The sequence below is a fragment of the Lepidochelys kempii genome, chromosome 1 (assembly GCF_965140265.1).
Source record: "Lepidochelys kempii isolate rLepKem1 chromosome 1, rLepKem1.hap2, whole genome shotgun sequence".
In the NCBI taxonomy this organism is placed as follows: Eukaryota; Metazoa; Chordata; order Testudines; family Cheloniidae; genus Lepidochelys; species Lepidochelys kempii.
The window spans coordinates 214,277,563-214,292,174 of NC_133256.1; the positions used below are offsets into that span (position 1 = coordinate 214,277,563).

Here is a 14,612-nt window from a genome sequence, read left to right on the forward strand (position 1 = left end):
AGAAAGGAGAAAGAGAATAAAGGAGTACAGAGGTATAAGTAGGGGACCTACAGCACCATGATTTTTGAGTGCTTTCACTATCTATCTGCTGGTCAGATAAGTGACAGCCTCCCAAGGCTTCTGCAGCTAAGAGGGTCCCTACGCCTTGTCCCTTATTCGTCTTTCCGCGGAATTGAGTGACCGATCCTGGCTTGGCACCGCTGGAATCGAGAGATGCAAGGAGGGTAAGAAGCACCCACACCTGATCTCCTATCTTTAGTGTACACATATTTTGAAATAGAGCTCTATACTTTGTTTTCTTTCTTTGGAATTGTGGCTTCAGTTTTGTAACTTGTTTGTGTGTGTAACATCTCTACATTTAAATAAGTAGGCACTAGCAATTTTGTAACCACATGATTAGAATCTAGCTTAATAAATTTTTGGTAACCATTTATGCATAAGCCTGACTTGTTTTCTCTGGTTTACTGTAAAGCAGCCAACACAATTAAAGAACCTCAGCCGTTTTGGCTCTAAAGCCTGGCCATTAGGTGAGAGTACTAAGAGCCTAGCGTTGAGTTGTGCCGCCTCCACGGGGCAAACTCTTGGGGCACCTGTCAGTCAATCCTGGCTGCCCGCTGCGAAGGAGCTCTGAGCTCTAGCAGTTAAAGTCACGGGTGTGGAGAGGCTCTTAGTGCTGCCATTGGGGCACCTGTCAGTCAGTATTGACTGCCCGCTGCGAAGGAGCTCTGAGCTCTAGCAGTTAAAGTCACGGGTGGTTAGGACCTTGGGGCATCCGTCAGCCTAGCCCGGGCTGCCCGCCGCGAAGGGACAGTGCGTCCTAGCGGTTAAAGTCACGGATGGTATAAACGGGCATAGCTGGCACCTCACCAAACATCCTTGGCCGTCGGCTAACACTCTGGTGAGGTGGTTTTTGTGAGAATGTCTTCGATTAAGGGCTTCCCAACAGGTAACCATCTGGGATGGTCCAGGCAGAAAGGAGAAGATGGCTCAAGATGATCCTGTAACAGCTTTGCCAACTTTTTCTTATAGCCCCCGCTGAAATCAAACAATTGCATGAGAATTTCAGCTTCGATTAAAAAGGTAAGTTTCTAACTGTTATGATTGAGGAGAAAAACTTTGTTTCAACTGCTAAGTAAATATTCTTTGAGCAGGGGGTTGGACTAGATGACCTCCTGAGGTCCCTTCCAACCCTTATATTCTATGATTCTATGATTTTGTTTTAAAATATTTGATTATTTTGTTGGTCATTATCACTGGTCACAGGTTCCCATGGGAAGGAAACACAGGTGCCCCAAACCTAGCTGGACCTGCACGGTGATAAGCAGTTGTCATACATGGGGCAGTGGTCCCAGACCTGATCCAAGTATGGAAGAGTCACAAGATTCCATCCCAAAACAGACAAGGGCAAGAGGCCCAAGACCTGATTTAGGTTCTCTGAGAGAGACTAGAAAGAGGACTGAAGTGCAGCTAGTCCTGTAGCTGTGATACTCCCTTTCTTGCACCCTCTCCTCTCCTTGTATCCCTCCCTTATATCCCTGGCAAGTTGCAGATCCAGGGTGAAGTGTACATTCTTCCACGAAGGAACTCTGTCCTCAGTTGAAGGCAGCAGGTTCTGCTGCTTGGTGTCTAGGTGGGACATGAGGGCAAGGAAATGTATAGTACAGAGCATGAGCATACTGAGATGTTTCACAGATAGTCCAAATGTATAACATGCAGCCAGTTTGAAAGGTGCACAGTGAGGAAGGTGCTTGCAGAGTCCGGGGAACAGAGTACCTGTAATTTTGCTGCTGGGTTTGATGCATATTCATTACGATGATATGATTACATTTTTAAATTACATCATTACCCATGATTTTTCTCTGCATGTATCATCAACTGGTTTGAACTCAGGACTTTCAGATCAACAACACAGACTTCTACCACTTGATCTCACTGGGTATGTCTATGCTGCAAGTAGACACCCCCAGCTGGCCTGTGCCAGCTGACTCAGGCTCATGGGGATCAGGCTGCAGGGCTATTTAACTGCAGTGTAGTCGTCCGTGCTTGGGCTGGAGCCCTGGCTCCAGGACCCTGCAAGGTGGGAGGGTCACAGAGTCTGGGCTCCAGCCCAAGCCCAGAAGCCTACTCAGCAATTAAACAGCCCTGCTGCTTGAGTCCCTGAGGCCCAGTCAGCTGGCACGGGCCAGCCATGGGTTTTTAATTGCAGTGTAGACAAACCCAAGGAAGCAGTAAGTGGAAGGAGAAGTATCCAGTCGAGCCTACGGACCAGGCACAAGAGGGTAGCGTGACATACTTTGCTAGCAGGTTACATAGCTGCTTGCTTGACAGCACAGAACTGTGGGTATCAGGATTCTCAGGCTCTCTCCTCCTACATTCTCTCTAGCCAAACAGCACTTCTGCACTCTCATTGCAGACCATCCTCAAATCCCCACCACTTCTTTGCCACTCTCATGTCCATCCTTAAACTCTTCCCTCTCCTGCCATTTCCACTTTTCCATTCAAAATCTTGCTGATTTTTTCGGCAAGATTAGAAAAGGCCACCCTTTCCTTTCCTTTTGCTATCTTCTCCTCCTTCTTCACTATCAATGAAGCCGGGATCTCTCACCTGTAGCTTTCCTCCACTAACCATTTCAGCAGCCCCATATCCCATCCAAGTGTGTCATAGAATCATGGAAGATTAGGGTTGGAAGAGACCTCTGGAGGTCATCTAGTCCAACCTCCTGCTCAAAGCAGGACCAACCCCCACTAAATCATCTCAGCCAAGCTGGGCGTTAAAAACCTCTAAGGATGGAGATTCCACCACCTTCCTAGGTAACCCATTCCAGTGCTTCACCACTCTCCTAGTGAAATAGTGTTTCCTGATATCCAACCTAAACCTCCCCCACTGCAACTTGAGACCATTGCTTCTTGTTCTGTCATCTGCCACCACTGAGAACAACCTAGCTCCATCCTTTTTGGAACCCTCCTTCAGGTATTTGAAGGCTGCTATCAAATCTCCCCTCACTCTTCTCTTCTGCAGACTAAATAACCCCAGTTCCCTGAGCCTCTCCTCATAAGTTATGTGTCCCCCTTCATCATGTTGTTGGGGACACTGGGGCATGGCCACTAGGTAACTCGAGGGGATGGAAGACCACGAGTGTCGATGAAGCCCCCTCACACTAGGCCCAAGTGTCCTTGCCCCCCCCCCTCCCGCCTGGAGGCACTCACAGCAGCTCTGCGTACTAGGCCCAAGTGTCCTTGGCCCTCCCGCCTGGAGGCACTCGCAGCAGTTATGCTGAGGATCTGCAACAATATGTTGCAGAGTCAGAATGCCTGAAACTAAACAAGGCCAAACAGGACAGATATGGAAGAAAAATGCTGAATAAAGCAGCTTAATGTATAGTTTAACAAATGATACAGAGAACCAGGGAACTAGCTGGGAACTGGATTGGCTGGCTATATGAATACTTAGGACAGCTTGCTATTGGATAAATATGCTGGGAAAAAGGATGTATAAAAGCCTGTTTAACTTCCTGCTCTGTATACAGGATTTGAGATTCTATTTTCCCTGTACCTTTTTGCAGCTGCAAATAAACTTTTCTGCTTCTCCACCTCGTTGTGATTATTGGGTGTAGCACACCGGGTGGCGAACCAACCCGAGCTGTTGTTTAGCCTCTCGGCACTGGGTGCCGGCAACAATGTTCTCCTTTGCCCCACTCTCCCCCTTCCTATCCTCCCTCATTCCCACCTTCTTCCTTATCTTCATCCCACACCTTCCCTCTTGCTCTTACTTATCCCTGCTCTCTACCTCTCTACCATCAACTCCACCATGCAACTTTGCACTCTCTCTCTCTCGCTGAGTGTGCCTCTGTCTTTATTTATGTGGTTATGTGATTATGGCAGTGGTGGACTAGAGTTCAGGAGCCCAGGGTTGCACACTGCAAAATTGCCACGCAGTAGCAGCTCCTGGGGTCCAGGAGTGTAAGTACACCTACAGAAATCACGCCTGGATATGCACTGACTTGCATGGGCAGGACCACCTGGGGCAGAGTGTGCAAAAACATCCATCCCAAGATACCCCACACCTGGCCCCCATTTTTTAAGTTCTCCCGCGATCCTGTATTACCCTTGCAAAGTCCCAGTGCCGGCTACTCCGCCTAGCAACAGGTCTCACCCACCAATAAAAAATTCAGGCGGGGAGGGCAGCAGCCAATCGAAATATGATTTTGCCCTGGCCAATCATTAGGCTCCAAGCTCAGCCTCCTCTGCCAATTACAGTGCCAGAGAAAGAGTGTTTTTTTTCTACCCAGCAACATGGAACATGTGGCAATCACAAAACCACACCAATGGAAATATCAGGTGGGCAGAGCCAGCCCTCACTGCTATCCTGCCTAGCAATGTCTCACAAAGGGCCTAAGGCGGTAACATCAGGACAGATTTAGCCAATCAGGAAAGGAAGCAAGGTGATTGACAGACCAATATTAACCCCTTGAGGAAGCCAGTGCTGCAGGCTGCTGGTTTGCTGTCCTTGCCTAAGTAATGGAATTTGGGTGAAGACAGCTCCCCCACTGCAATGAGAGGGGGTGAGGCTAGGAGTATTCAGCAGATCTTGGCTGGATCTAGGATGTCCTCACTGATCAGGAGGGCAATTCTTGCAGGTGCTGAGGCTGCTGAATACCTTGCGTGCGTTTTCCTGGACCACAGTGTCCTGTATCCACTGTCCTCGAGAGTATCTCCTGGGATGCCCAGCTGAAGTCATCAACAGCTGGTATCAGAGCCACTATAACTGTCTTGTCCAGGGACAAAGAAGATTCTTCTGGTGGTGAAGGCAGCTGGAGCATTTCCCTCACTGCTTCTATCACATCTTCAGAGACTCCCTCCAGTTCTGATGGGGGTGCTCTGGCCAGCAACACCAGAGGCAACTGAAATCTTCTCCTCTTTGCTGAGACACGGGAGGGGACCCTGCTCCAAGATCTATGGGAGGGCAGGCCAATGAGGCCATGGTGGCAGGTTGTACTGATACTGGCATAACTGGGTATGCCCCATCCAATGCTAGTTCTGCACCAGGACTCAGTACTGCATGCTTCAGAGTACCCTTGGCGGAATCGACCTCACTCCTCAGGTGAGGGTCCCTGCTCAGTGTGGTAGAGAAGGAGTATATTGGTGACAGGGATGAAAAGTAGCTCTCAGGAAATGGCAATGCTGATAGTTGTGACAATGGCTCCAATGCTAGGGCCGATGGTGCCAACATCAATGTTGATGCCTCTACGAGCATTGGGTCTGGTGCCAGTCAAGGGCATATTTTGAAACTCAGAGGGGCTCCAGTTTTGAAGTTATGAAGTGTAGAAAATTGATAAAGAAAGTTACAGACATCAAGAAAAAATGCATGGCTGGCAGGGGCAAGGACAATAAGGAGTTTTGTAAGTATATGAAGAACAAAAGAAATCCTAGCAATGGTATAGGCCCATTACTAGATGGAGATGGTAACATTGTTAATAATGATGCTGAAAAGGCAGAAGTGTTCAATAAATATTTCTGTTCTGTATTTTAAAAGAAGCAGGATGACATACTCATATCACATGAGGATGATGAAGTATTTTCAAGAACTTAGTAACTAGGAAGTATGTTAACCAATATCTATAAAGCACAAAATAATTTAAATCACCAGGTCCCCAGCACCCAAGAGTCATAAAAAAGTGTTGGCTGAGGATATCTCTGGCCCACTGATGTTCATTTTTAATAAAGCTTGGAATATTGGGGTGCGATGGGGTACTCATCTCCTGAATGCCTCCTATTGGCTGGGTGTGGTACTGCAATCCTCTTTTCCCCACTCGTGGTACCCTCTATAGGTTGTCAGCCACACTAGGCAGGTCTTCAGTGGCTCAGCCCTCTGGCCAACTCACTGTCCTCAACAGATGAACCCCTTCCGGGGTAGCAAATGTCCAACAAACTATCTGCCCACATGAGGGTCTTCAGACCCACCTCTGGGACCTTTAAATCCAGTCCCTTCGCTCAGGCTTCTAAAGGAAGCTTGTCCCCTTATTGGGGCTTAGGCCACTTTGCTAGTGGCCAGTGGGGGAACACAGGCCCATGCACTACTCCAGGTCCCAACCCAGGAATCCTATAAACCGCAGCCACATACTGCTGCCTCTGGTGTGCTCCTGCTGTTCCCTGGGCCTTTTCCCACATAGCCCCCTTCTCTTCACCCTTCCCTTAGGGCTGAAGTTCTCAGATCTTCTTCCTTCTCACAGAACACAAGTAGCACCAGAACCCTCCCTCTAGTTCTCCCTCAAGCTCCTGTGACCAGCAAGGCGCACCCTGCCTTGCTCCTCTGGGCCCAGCTAGGAACTGACCTGCTCAGGCCCAGCAGCAGCTTTTATTTGATCCTGCGGGGCTCTGATTGGCTGCTTCTATGCAACCCCTCGAAGCAGGCCTGTAGGACCCACCTTCACTGCTCCTTTCCTGGGGCAGGGTGCAGTAGGACCACAAGGCCTCCAGCAAGGGGCCTCGAAGGGCCAGGTACATCCTGTCACATGGGAAATTCCAGAAGACTGGAAGAGTGCTAATGTTGTGCCACGTTTCCAAAACAGCAAGCAGGATGACACAGGCAGCTATAGGGCAGTTAGCTTGATATTAGTCCCCGGCAAAATAACAGAATCTCTGATACAATTAATTCAATTAATAAAAGAATTAAAGGACAGAAATATAATTAATGCCTTTCCAGAGGCTTTTATTTTAAATAGATTTTGTCAAACAAACCTGAATTCATTCTTTGATGTGATTGCAAGTTTGGTTGACAAAAGCAGACGTAAGACATTTAGACTTTTGTAAGGTGTTTGGCTCAGTACTGCATGCCAATGTGATTCTAAAAATTAGCATGAATACAATACCAATACAGCACATGTTACATGAATTAAGAACGTTTTTGTCGATGATATGGAATTAAATACAAAATCACTGCTGATAAAATTTTCAGATGACACAAAGACTGGCAGAGTGCTAAATAGCAATGAGGATAGGGCAATCATACAGAAGGAACTGGACCAGTTGGTAACCTGATGTGACATTATCTGATTAAAATATGACCAGGTAGATTAGGGGTGGGCAAACTACGGCCCGTGGGCCGGATTCGGCCCTTGGGATTGCCACCCCCGTGGGCCCCGCACTGCTTCTGGGAGCAGCGCGGTGACAGGGCAGGCAGGCAGGGAGCCTGCCCTGGCCCCACTGTATGCTGCTGCCACCCCGAAGCCGCTCCAGGTAAACAGCGCCAGGCCAGAGCCTGCACCCTAAAACCCTCCTGCACCCCACACCCCAACTCCCTGCCCTGAGCCATCTGCTGGACCCTACCTGCACCCCACCACACCCCGCCTGCACCCCAACCCCCTGCCCTGAGCCCCCTGCCGCGAGCCCCCTGCCGCACTCCTCCCTGCACCCCTGCCCCGAGCTCCCTCCCGCACTCCGCACCCCCTCCTACACCCCAACCCCCTTCCCTGAGCCCCCTCATACACTCCGCACCCCTCCTCTGCCCCAATCCCCTGCCCTGAGCTGCTTCCTACACACCGCACCCGCTCCCACACTCCGCACTCCCTCCCGCACCCTAACCCCCTGCCCCAGCCCTACATTCATGGCCCTGCATGCAATTTTCCCACCCAGATGCGGCTCTTGGGCCAAAAAGTTTGTCCACCTCTGATATAGATCATTGTTGCTATCACTGTTATATAACTGCAACAAATACTGTACGAAGGTTGTCAATTAAGGTGTCTCTAGAAAGGCTATGATTTGCTGAATATGATTATGCTATTTGTATGCATGTAACACTTTGTATTTGAAGTTATGAGCATTGGTTCTATACCTGGATTTCAAATGTTTGTGCCTGGGGTAGTGCCCACAAGGTAGTTAGCCAGCACATCTTGGAGGAACTATTGAAATTGAGTGGCCCATCAAAAGAACATTTAACTTACAATGGAAGACGCCCACCTACCCTGAATGGACTTTCCTGTGAACATGCTGTTTGAAGTATAGGTAATGGCTTCTACTGTGTCTATTCATGCATGGACATGTGACTTGCCCATGTGACTCCAAACATTATCTTGTCACCTGTGATTTTCCACTAGCTGTGCTGAGTTCTTTGTTTGAAACAATGGGTTTCCCTCCACATGGCAGAAGCTATAAAAGGCCCTGCAAACACCTCCATGTTGCCTCTTTCCTGCTCAAACCTCTGGACTATGTATGGACTTATACTAATGGGAGCATTCTAACCAAGGGATCGAGGACCTTCCATTGATTTGGAAGCAACCAGAGACTTGACTTAAGCCAGCAGTTTATTCCATCACCGCTACAAGCCTGAAGGAAGAACTCTGCAATTATTTTATGTACTTGATTCCTTTAACCAATTTTAACTTTCACCTTTCTTTCTTTTCATTTATAAATAAACCTTTATATTGTGCATACTAAAGGATTGGCAACAGCGTGATTTTTGGGTAAGATCTGAGTAATATATTATTGACCTGGGTATGTAGCTGGTCCTTTGGGATCAGAAGAAGCTTTTGTTTGATTAAATTGGTTTTAAAGAACCACTCATCTCTAAGTCTAGTGTTTACAGTGGTGATACAAGGACTGGAATGCCTAAGGAAACTGCTTTTATGACTTCTTGTTACCCAGTGTGGTGAAACAGAAGTTTACTTTTGTTGCTGGTTTGGTATATCTCATGGGAGAATAACCACTAGTCTGGGGTATGTCCGCCCTATTTCTCAGCAGTTTGTCCTGAATTTGGTATTCTCAGTCGTGACCCACAAAGGCACTGTTACACCTGGGTGCATGCAAACAATTTGCATTTGAATACAGCCAAATGCAAAACTGTACATCTAGGAACAGGAGATGCAGGCCCTCGTTATAAAATTGAGGCTGTATCCTGAAACTAGTGACCATCCAACAGATTTAGGGGCTATAGTTGACAAACATTCAATATGAGTTCCCAGTGTGATGCTGTGGCAAAAAGGGTTAATGTGATCCTTGAACATATAAACAGGAGTGTAGTGTGTATGCCCCTGGTGAAACTGATAATGGAATACTTGTACAAACGTGATGTCCACATTTTAAACAAAACGTTGAAAATTTTACAGAGGGTTCAGAGACGAGCCACAAAAATTATTTGAGGGCTGGAAAAAATGTTTACAATGAGAGGCTTAAAGAGCTCCACTTGCTTAGTTTATCAAAAAGACTGAGAGGTTACTTGATTCCTGTGTATAAGGGCCTCCACGGGGAGAAAATATCAGGTGTGAAAGAGCTCTTTAATCTAGTGAGAAAGGCCTAACAAAGAACTAATGGCTGGAAGTTGAAGCCAACCAAATTCAAATGAAAAATAAGACAGATTTTCTAACAGAGAGGGTAATTAACTCTTGGAACAATCGCCATCTCTTTAAGTCTTCAGATCAAGATTGGATGCCTTTCTGGACAAACACCAATGACTGGGCTCAATACAGGGATAAAGGGGAGAAATTTTATGGCCTGCACTATATAGGATGTTAAACTAGATCAGCTGTTCTCAAACTGTGGACCAGGACCCCAGAGTGGGTCACAACCCCATTTTAATGGGGTCGCCAGAGCTGGCTTCGACTTGCTGGGGCTTGGGGCTGAAACCTGAGCCCCACTGCCCGGGGCCGAAGCTGAAGCCCGAGGGATTCAGCCCTGGGCGGCAGGGCTCAGGTTACAGATCCTCTGGCTGGGACTGAAGCCCTTGTGTTGGGTTGCCCTCAAAGTTATATAAGTATGATAGAATTATAATTATGTAGTAGTAGAAATAAAGATAGACAAAAGAGTATATAGGTATTGTAAAAAGGTATGAACATCAGTTCCATGCTGTTGAATTTCACGCTGTAACAAATGCAAGGCCAAAGTCTAATTATTTCAGGCCGGTACAGGAAAAAGAGTCTGTGCTGGAAAGTGACAAGAACTTTGAGGAAACAATGCTGTTCTTTAAAACAACACCCTGATGCTCTTCCCCCGCGGGGGCCCCTTGTCATGCCTATGTAAATCTTGGTATCCAAAGAGGGAAAAATAGATAGTGGGATAAAACTTGTTAAATGAATCAAGAGTCATAGATTGTGTTGTTAAGTAAAAGAATGAATGATGAGTGCATGGAATTGAGAGCCTGAAGCAGGGAAATAATTGGTTAGTAAATGGTGCCAGCCTAATCCTAAGAATTTCAACCTTGATATCGATGGGCCGAAGAATATGCAAAGTGGAGATAACTGGATGACCCCCGGAGGGCAAACCGGAATCCACCCAAAACGCATCAAGGAAGAACAAGAAGATAACACCTCGCCATCATGGATGTACCACCTGCTGATTGAGCTGATTGATGGTCATCTCAATTGTAAATTCAGCATGATGAAGCAACTTCCATAGACTTGTACTGAATCAGAGACCTATAAAAATTGGGTCCAGGGACTGTGTTCTTTGAGTCTGGTTCTACGACCACCCTCCAGGAGCATCGGATGCGCATCTGACAACGACTCGGTTCCACTCTCGTGTCCAGGCCACCTGGCCAGTGACTTGGCACGAGCAACATCTAGGCTGGGAACTATAACAACCTTTATGTAGAACCTGTGTGTGAATGTCTGTTTGTGTGAATGGATCAATATAGAAATTGCATATAGGAATATTTTGTTGTATTTACAATAAACATGGCAATTTGCCTTGTCCCTCTTACAAGATCCTGTTGGTATCATTTTTATTCGTGTAACACTTGGGCTTAGGCTTTGACCCCTACCCTTTGCAGGGAATTGTGGCTCAGGCTTTGGCTCCCCACTTGGGACAGTGGGAATCATACAGACTCAGGCTTCGGTCCCCCCTCCTGGGGTCATGTAGTAATTTTTGTTGTCAGAAAGGGGTTGCGGTGCATTGAAGTTTGAGAACCCCTGAACTAGATTATCTAATGGTCCCTTCTCGCCTTAAATAGATGAATATATTAATTAAAATCTATGAATATTCTGGTCTACGGCCTTGTATATCTTGAGACTTTAGCTACTGATATAATTGGGATTTTAGCCAGAGTGCAAACTGCCTTCTGTATGATACAATTTATACAGGTGAAGCCTGATTATCACCAGGGCAGTTTATTCGGGTTTCAATCTCCATCAGTGAAAATAATGGCTTTCCCTTTTTTCACTAGGAGTACCAATGCAATTATCTCAGAAGGGCATTGTGATGGTAATTCATTAATAAGTATGCGGTGCTCAGATATTGTGGTGGTGGGGTCATGTGGGTAAGTAGTGTTCTTGTAGCCATGCTGGTCCCAGGATTTTAGAGAGACAAAGTGGCTGAAGTAATATCTTTTATTGTAGCAACTTCTGTTAGTGAAAGAGACAAGCTTTCAAGCTACACAGAGCTCTTCTTCGGATCTCAAGGAGGGCTGAAGAAGAGCTCTGTGTAGGTCAAAAGCTTGTCTCGCTCACCAACAGAAGTTGCTCCAATAACAGATTTTACCTCACTCACCTTGTCCCTCTAATGTAAGTTGATAGATAGTGACTCTGTCTCTATTTACACAGTGCCCTTCATCCTGCTATCCCTTTGTCCATCACATGTCCTGTGAGCCCCTGGGGCAGGGCTCTGTGTTTTGAGTCTGTGCAGATTTCAGTTCACTCATGGCTTACTGTGGCTGGCATGGCAATTCCCCAGCTCCTCACTCACCTGAGACTTCAAAGATGATGGGAGAAGCGGAGTCAGTATCTGTGCCTGGCGCCTCATAATTGGTGACACTGTCCAAGCTTCCATCATCGGCAACGCTGACACCTCTCAGCACTAGGGTGGCAGGGTCTGAGGAGAATGATCCGGCAAAGGCACCCGGAAATCCACCCACAGCTTCCTCTATATAATGACAGTCCAAGACCACATCCACAGAGCGTAATTGGGACCCCGGGGCCAGCTCCACTGGCAGCTCTGCTGAGAAGGAGAAGAACCAGCTGAGAGGTGGGGTGCACACACATACATACACATACCTGCTGCCCCATCGGGACAAGACATTTGGCACTGACATCTTGCCCTTTGCTGGGGCAGCCCTATAGAAACAGGGATGATCCAGGTGAGCCCTGGGGCACGCTACCACCATACAATTCCCCTCCTTCCCTGAAACACCTCCCCTGAAGTACCTCTTCCCAGTTTGGTATTACTTCCCTGTTCCCCACTGCTATCATCCTTTTGGAAGACCCCAAGCACCCCCCCCCAAGATTATCAGCTTATACTATCACACCTCCCTCTGGTCCATCCACCCTTGGGGGGGGGGTACGGGGGCTCACTTGTCTAATCCCTTCTGGGACACAAGCTGCTAATCAAACTGTTCCCCCTCTTGCTCCCTGAGCCTATAATGCAGGGGTGGCCAAACTGTGGCTCATGAGCCACATGTGGCCCTTTTACCGTAAAGTGCAGCTCACAGAGCCCCCTTCCCTTCCCCCCATTCTCCACTTAACAGACTGGGGGGTGGGGAGGAGCTCAGGCCCTCTGCCTTGCAGCAGGGTGGTGAGGTAGGGGCTTCTGCCCAGAGGGGAGGCGGGTCTCAAGGCTTCAGCGGAAGCAGGGCTGAAGGACCAAGGGGAGCCCTGGCAGGTGCGCCCTGGCTCTGGAACTTCTGAAGATTGTGCTATGCGGCTGGGAGGGTTTGGCCACCCCTGCTATAATGGGCCTTCTGAAGAGGCATCCCTGTAGACCAGCCAGAATCCCTGACACCTCCTAAACTCACCAGCCTTCAGAGCCAGCACTCCACAGATGAGGATGAGCCCTAGATTCATTCTGTGCCCCAAACAAGGGGTTCCAGACACCCTAAAACATCAGGCGTCTGTGCTAGAATCAAACTCTGAATGAGTCTTCAGACTGCCAGAGCCTTTCCTTTCACTTTCACTCTGACAACCAAAAACAGACTGGAGAATATTAACTCCTTCCTTACCTAAGAGAGGAGCCGGATAGCCTGAAACACTTGAGAACTAGATAATGGGAGACCGCAGGTTAGGATTGAGGGGCATCAGCAAAGCTGGGTGTGGGAGGCTGTTTTACTCTCTGAATTGTTTTTTTTAGATAAAACTCTGCTGTGTCAGTCTCTTCCAAAACCCATTTTGTGCCACGTTTCCTTTTTTTGAGAACCCCAAGCTTCTGTGAAGCCTTTTGAATCTGGGTTCAAATGCATTTTTAAAAGATTTGTGCTCACAAAAAAGTTTTTGCAAAAAGAAAAGGAGGACTTGTGGCACCTTAGAGACTAAGCCACAAGTCCTCCTTTTCTTTTTGCGAATACAGACTAACACGGCTGTTACTCTGAAAAAAGTTTTTGCTGATCATTCTTCAGCCGAATAGAAGTGTTTGAAAGTTGTCTTCTCTATGAGTTATGTATGACAAACTATCTGAGTTCAGTGCGTGTGACATGAATTCCAGAAATAAGGAGAGTTTGTTCTCAGAATGGGGAAAAAAAAAATATCTAGATTTAGAAAGTGAAGGAAAAATCCAGCAACTCAACAGAGATGAGTGAGCAAGAGGCTGAGCATTTCTGATATACCAAAGATTGACTAAGTTTCTCTGTGTCTCTCACATATACTGCCAGAAAATGGCTTTTTAAAAAAACAAAATTAGGGAGGAGCATACTGTTATCTTCCCACAGATTTACAGTTGTAGAGCTATGCTGTGAAAAAAAGATCTTCTATACTTTCCACAGTATGCATCCGATGAAGTGAGCTGTAGCTCACGAACACTTATGCTCAAATAAATTGGTTAGTCTCTAAGGTGCCACAAGTACTCCTTTTCTTTTTGTGTTGGAAGTGTCACTTTAACTTTGCTTTTCCTTGCTTTATGTTTGTTGTTTGTTTGAGTTTGAGGGTTTTTGTTTGTTTGGTTAGTTAGTTTTTGTTTTTCTTTTCTTCTTTTGAGGCTGTAAAGAATTTTGCATGTGAATTTCACTTGTTTTGGGAAGAACTGGGGGTAGTTAAGGGGGTGTGATTGAGGTGCATCTGTAGGAGGGCTTCCTGTATACAGTAAGCTGCTCCACAGGTAGCCCCTCAATCATGGCCCCCTTCATGCTGGAGCTGTGACTCTCATGAGGATCGGAATGGGTTTAAGGTTTTACAGTGTTCCCTTTTCCCCAGAAAACTATCCAGTGGAATGGCCTTCCATCCCAACATTACCGCAAACCCACCCACACCTTGGGAGTGTTCGAATGAACCCTTTGTATCCCAAGGTTCCTGCATCTTTTTCTGAATCTGCCATGTTTCCTTCTCTCTAACTCGTCTCCACAAGCAGTACCTCCCTACATCCATTCCCCACCCTAAGCAGACCCTTACACACCATCATTAGTCATGACACATGGCTTCAGAGGCAGATTGGTAGATGTTACAGTCTTCTGTAGCAAGCTGAGTTGAAAGAGAGAGGTTAGCATGTGAAATCCACCAGGCTTTGTCAGAGAAGCAAAATGGTGCAGAGCCTTTGTTCCTTAGTGTAACTCTGGATTGCTAGAAAAAGCCTCAGAATTAAGCCTCCCACCTTACTGTGAACCCGTTTTCTCTCCAAAAGCACTGGGAGTCATGCTGAAACTATACCTTGTGTCCCAGAATCTGCTGCACCTCCATGCCTCCTCCCAAAATGATGTCAGGTGTCCT

General features: G+C 47.0%; 1 protein-coding gene across 5 annotated transcripts in view; it reads right to left on the bottom strand.

Moving 5' to 3' along the window:
- Nucleotides 1-14,612, bottom strand: part of LOC140898889 (tapasin-related protein-like) — a 40,831-nt gene that overhangs the window by 25,190 nt on the left and 1,029 nt on the right. For 2 of the 5 annotated variants that reach the window (XM_073313426.1, XM_073313417.1), the window contains exons 2-3: nucleotides 14,302-14,366; nucleotides 11,671-11,919 (exon numbers count right to left, since the gene is read on the bottom strand). In XM_073313426.1, the coding sequence (XP_073169527.1) occupies nucleotides 11,671-11,919; nucleotides 14,302-14,366 (314 nt within the window). Of the gene's footprint in view, nucleotides 1-11,670; nucleotides 11,923-12,715; nucleotides 12,907-14,301; nucleotides 14,367-14,612 lie in introns of those variants that run through there. The other 3 variants (XM_073313450.1, XM_073313440.1, XM_073313434.1) reach the window with 3 other exon arrangements.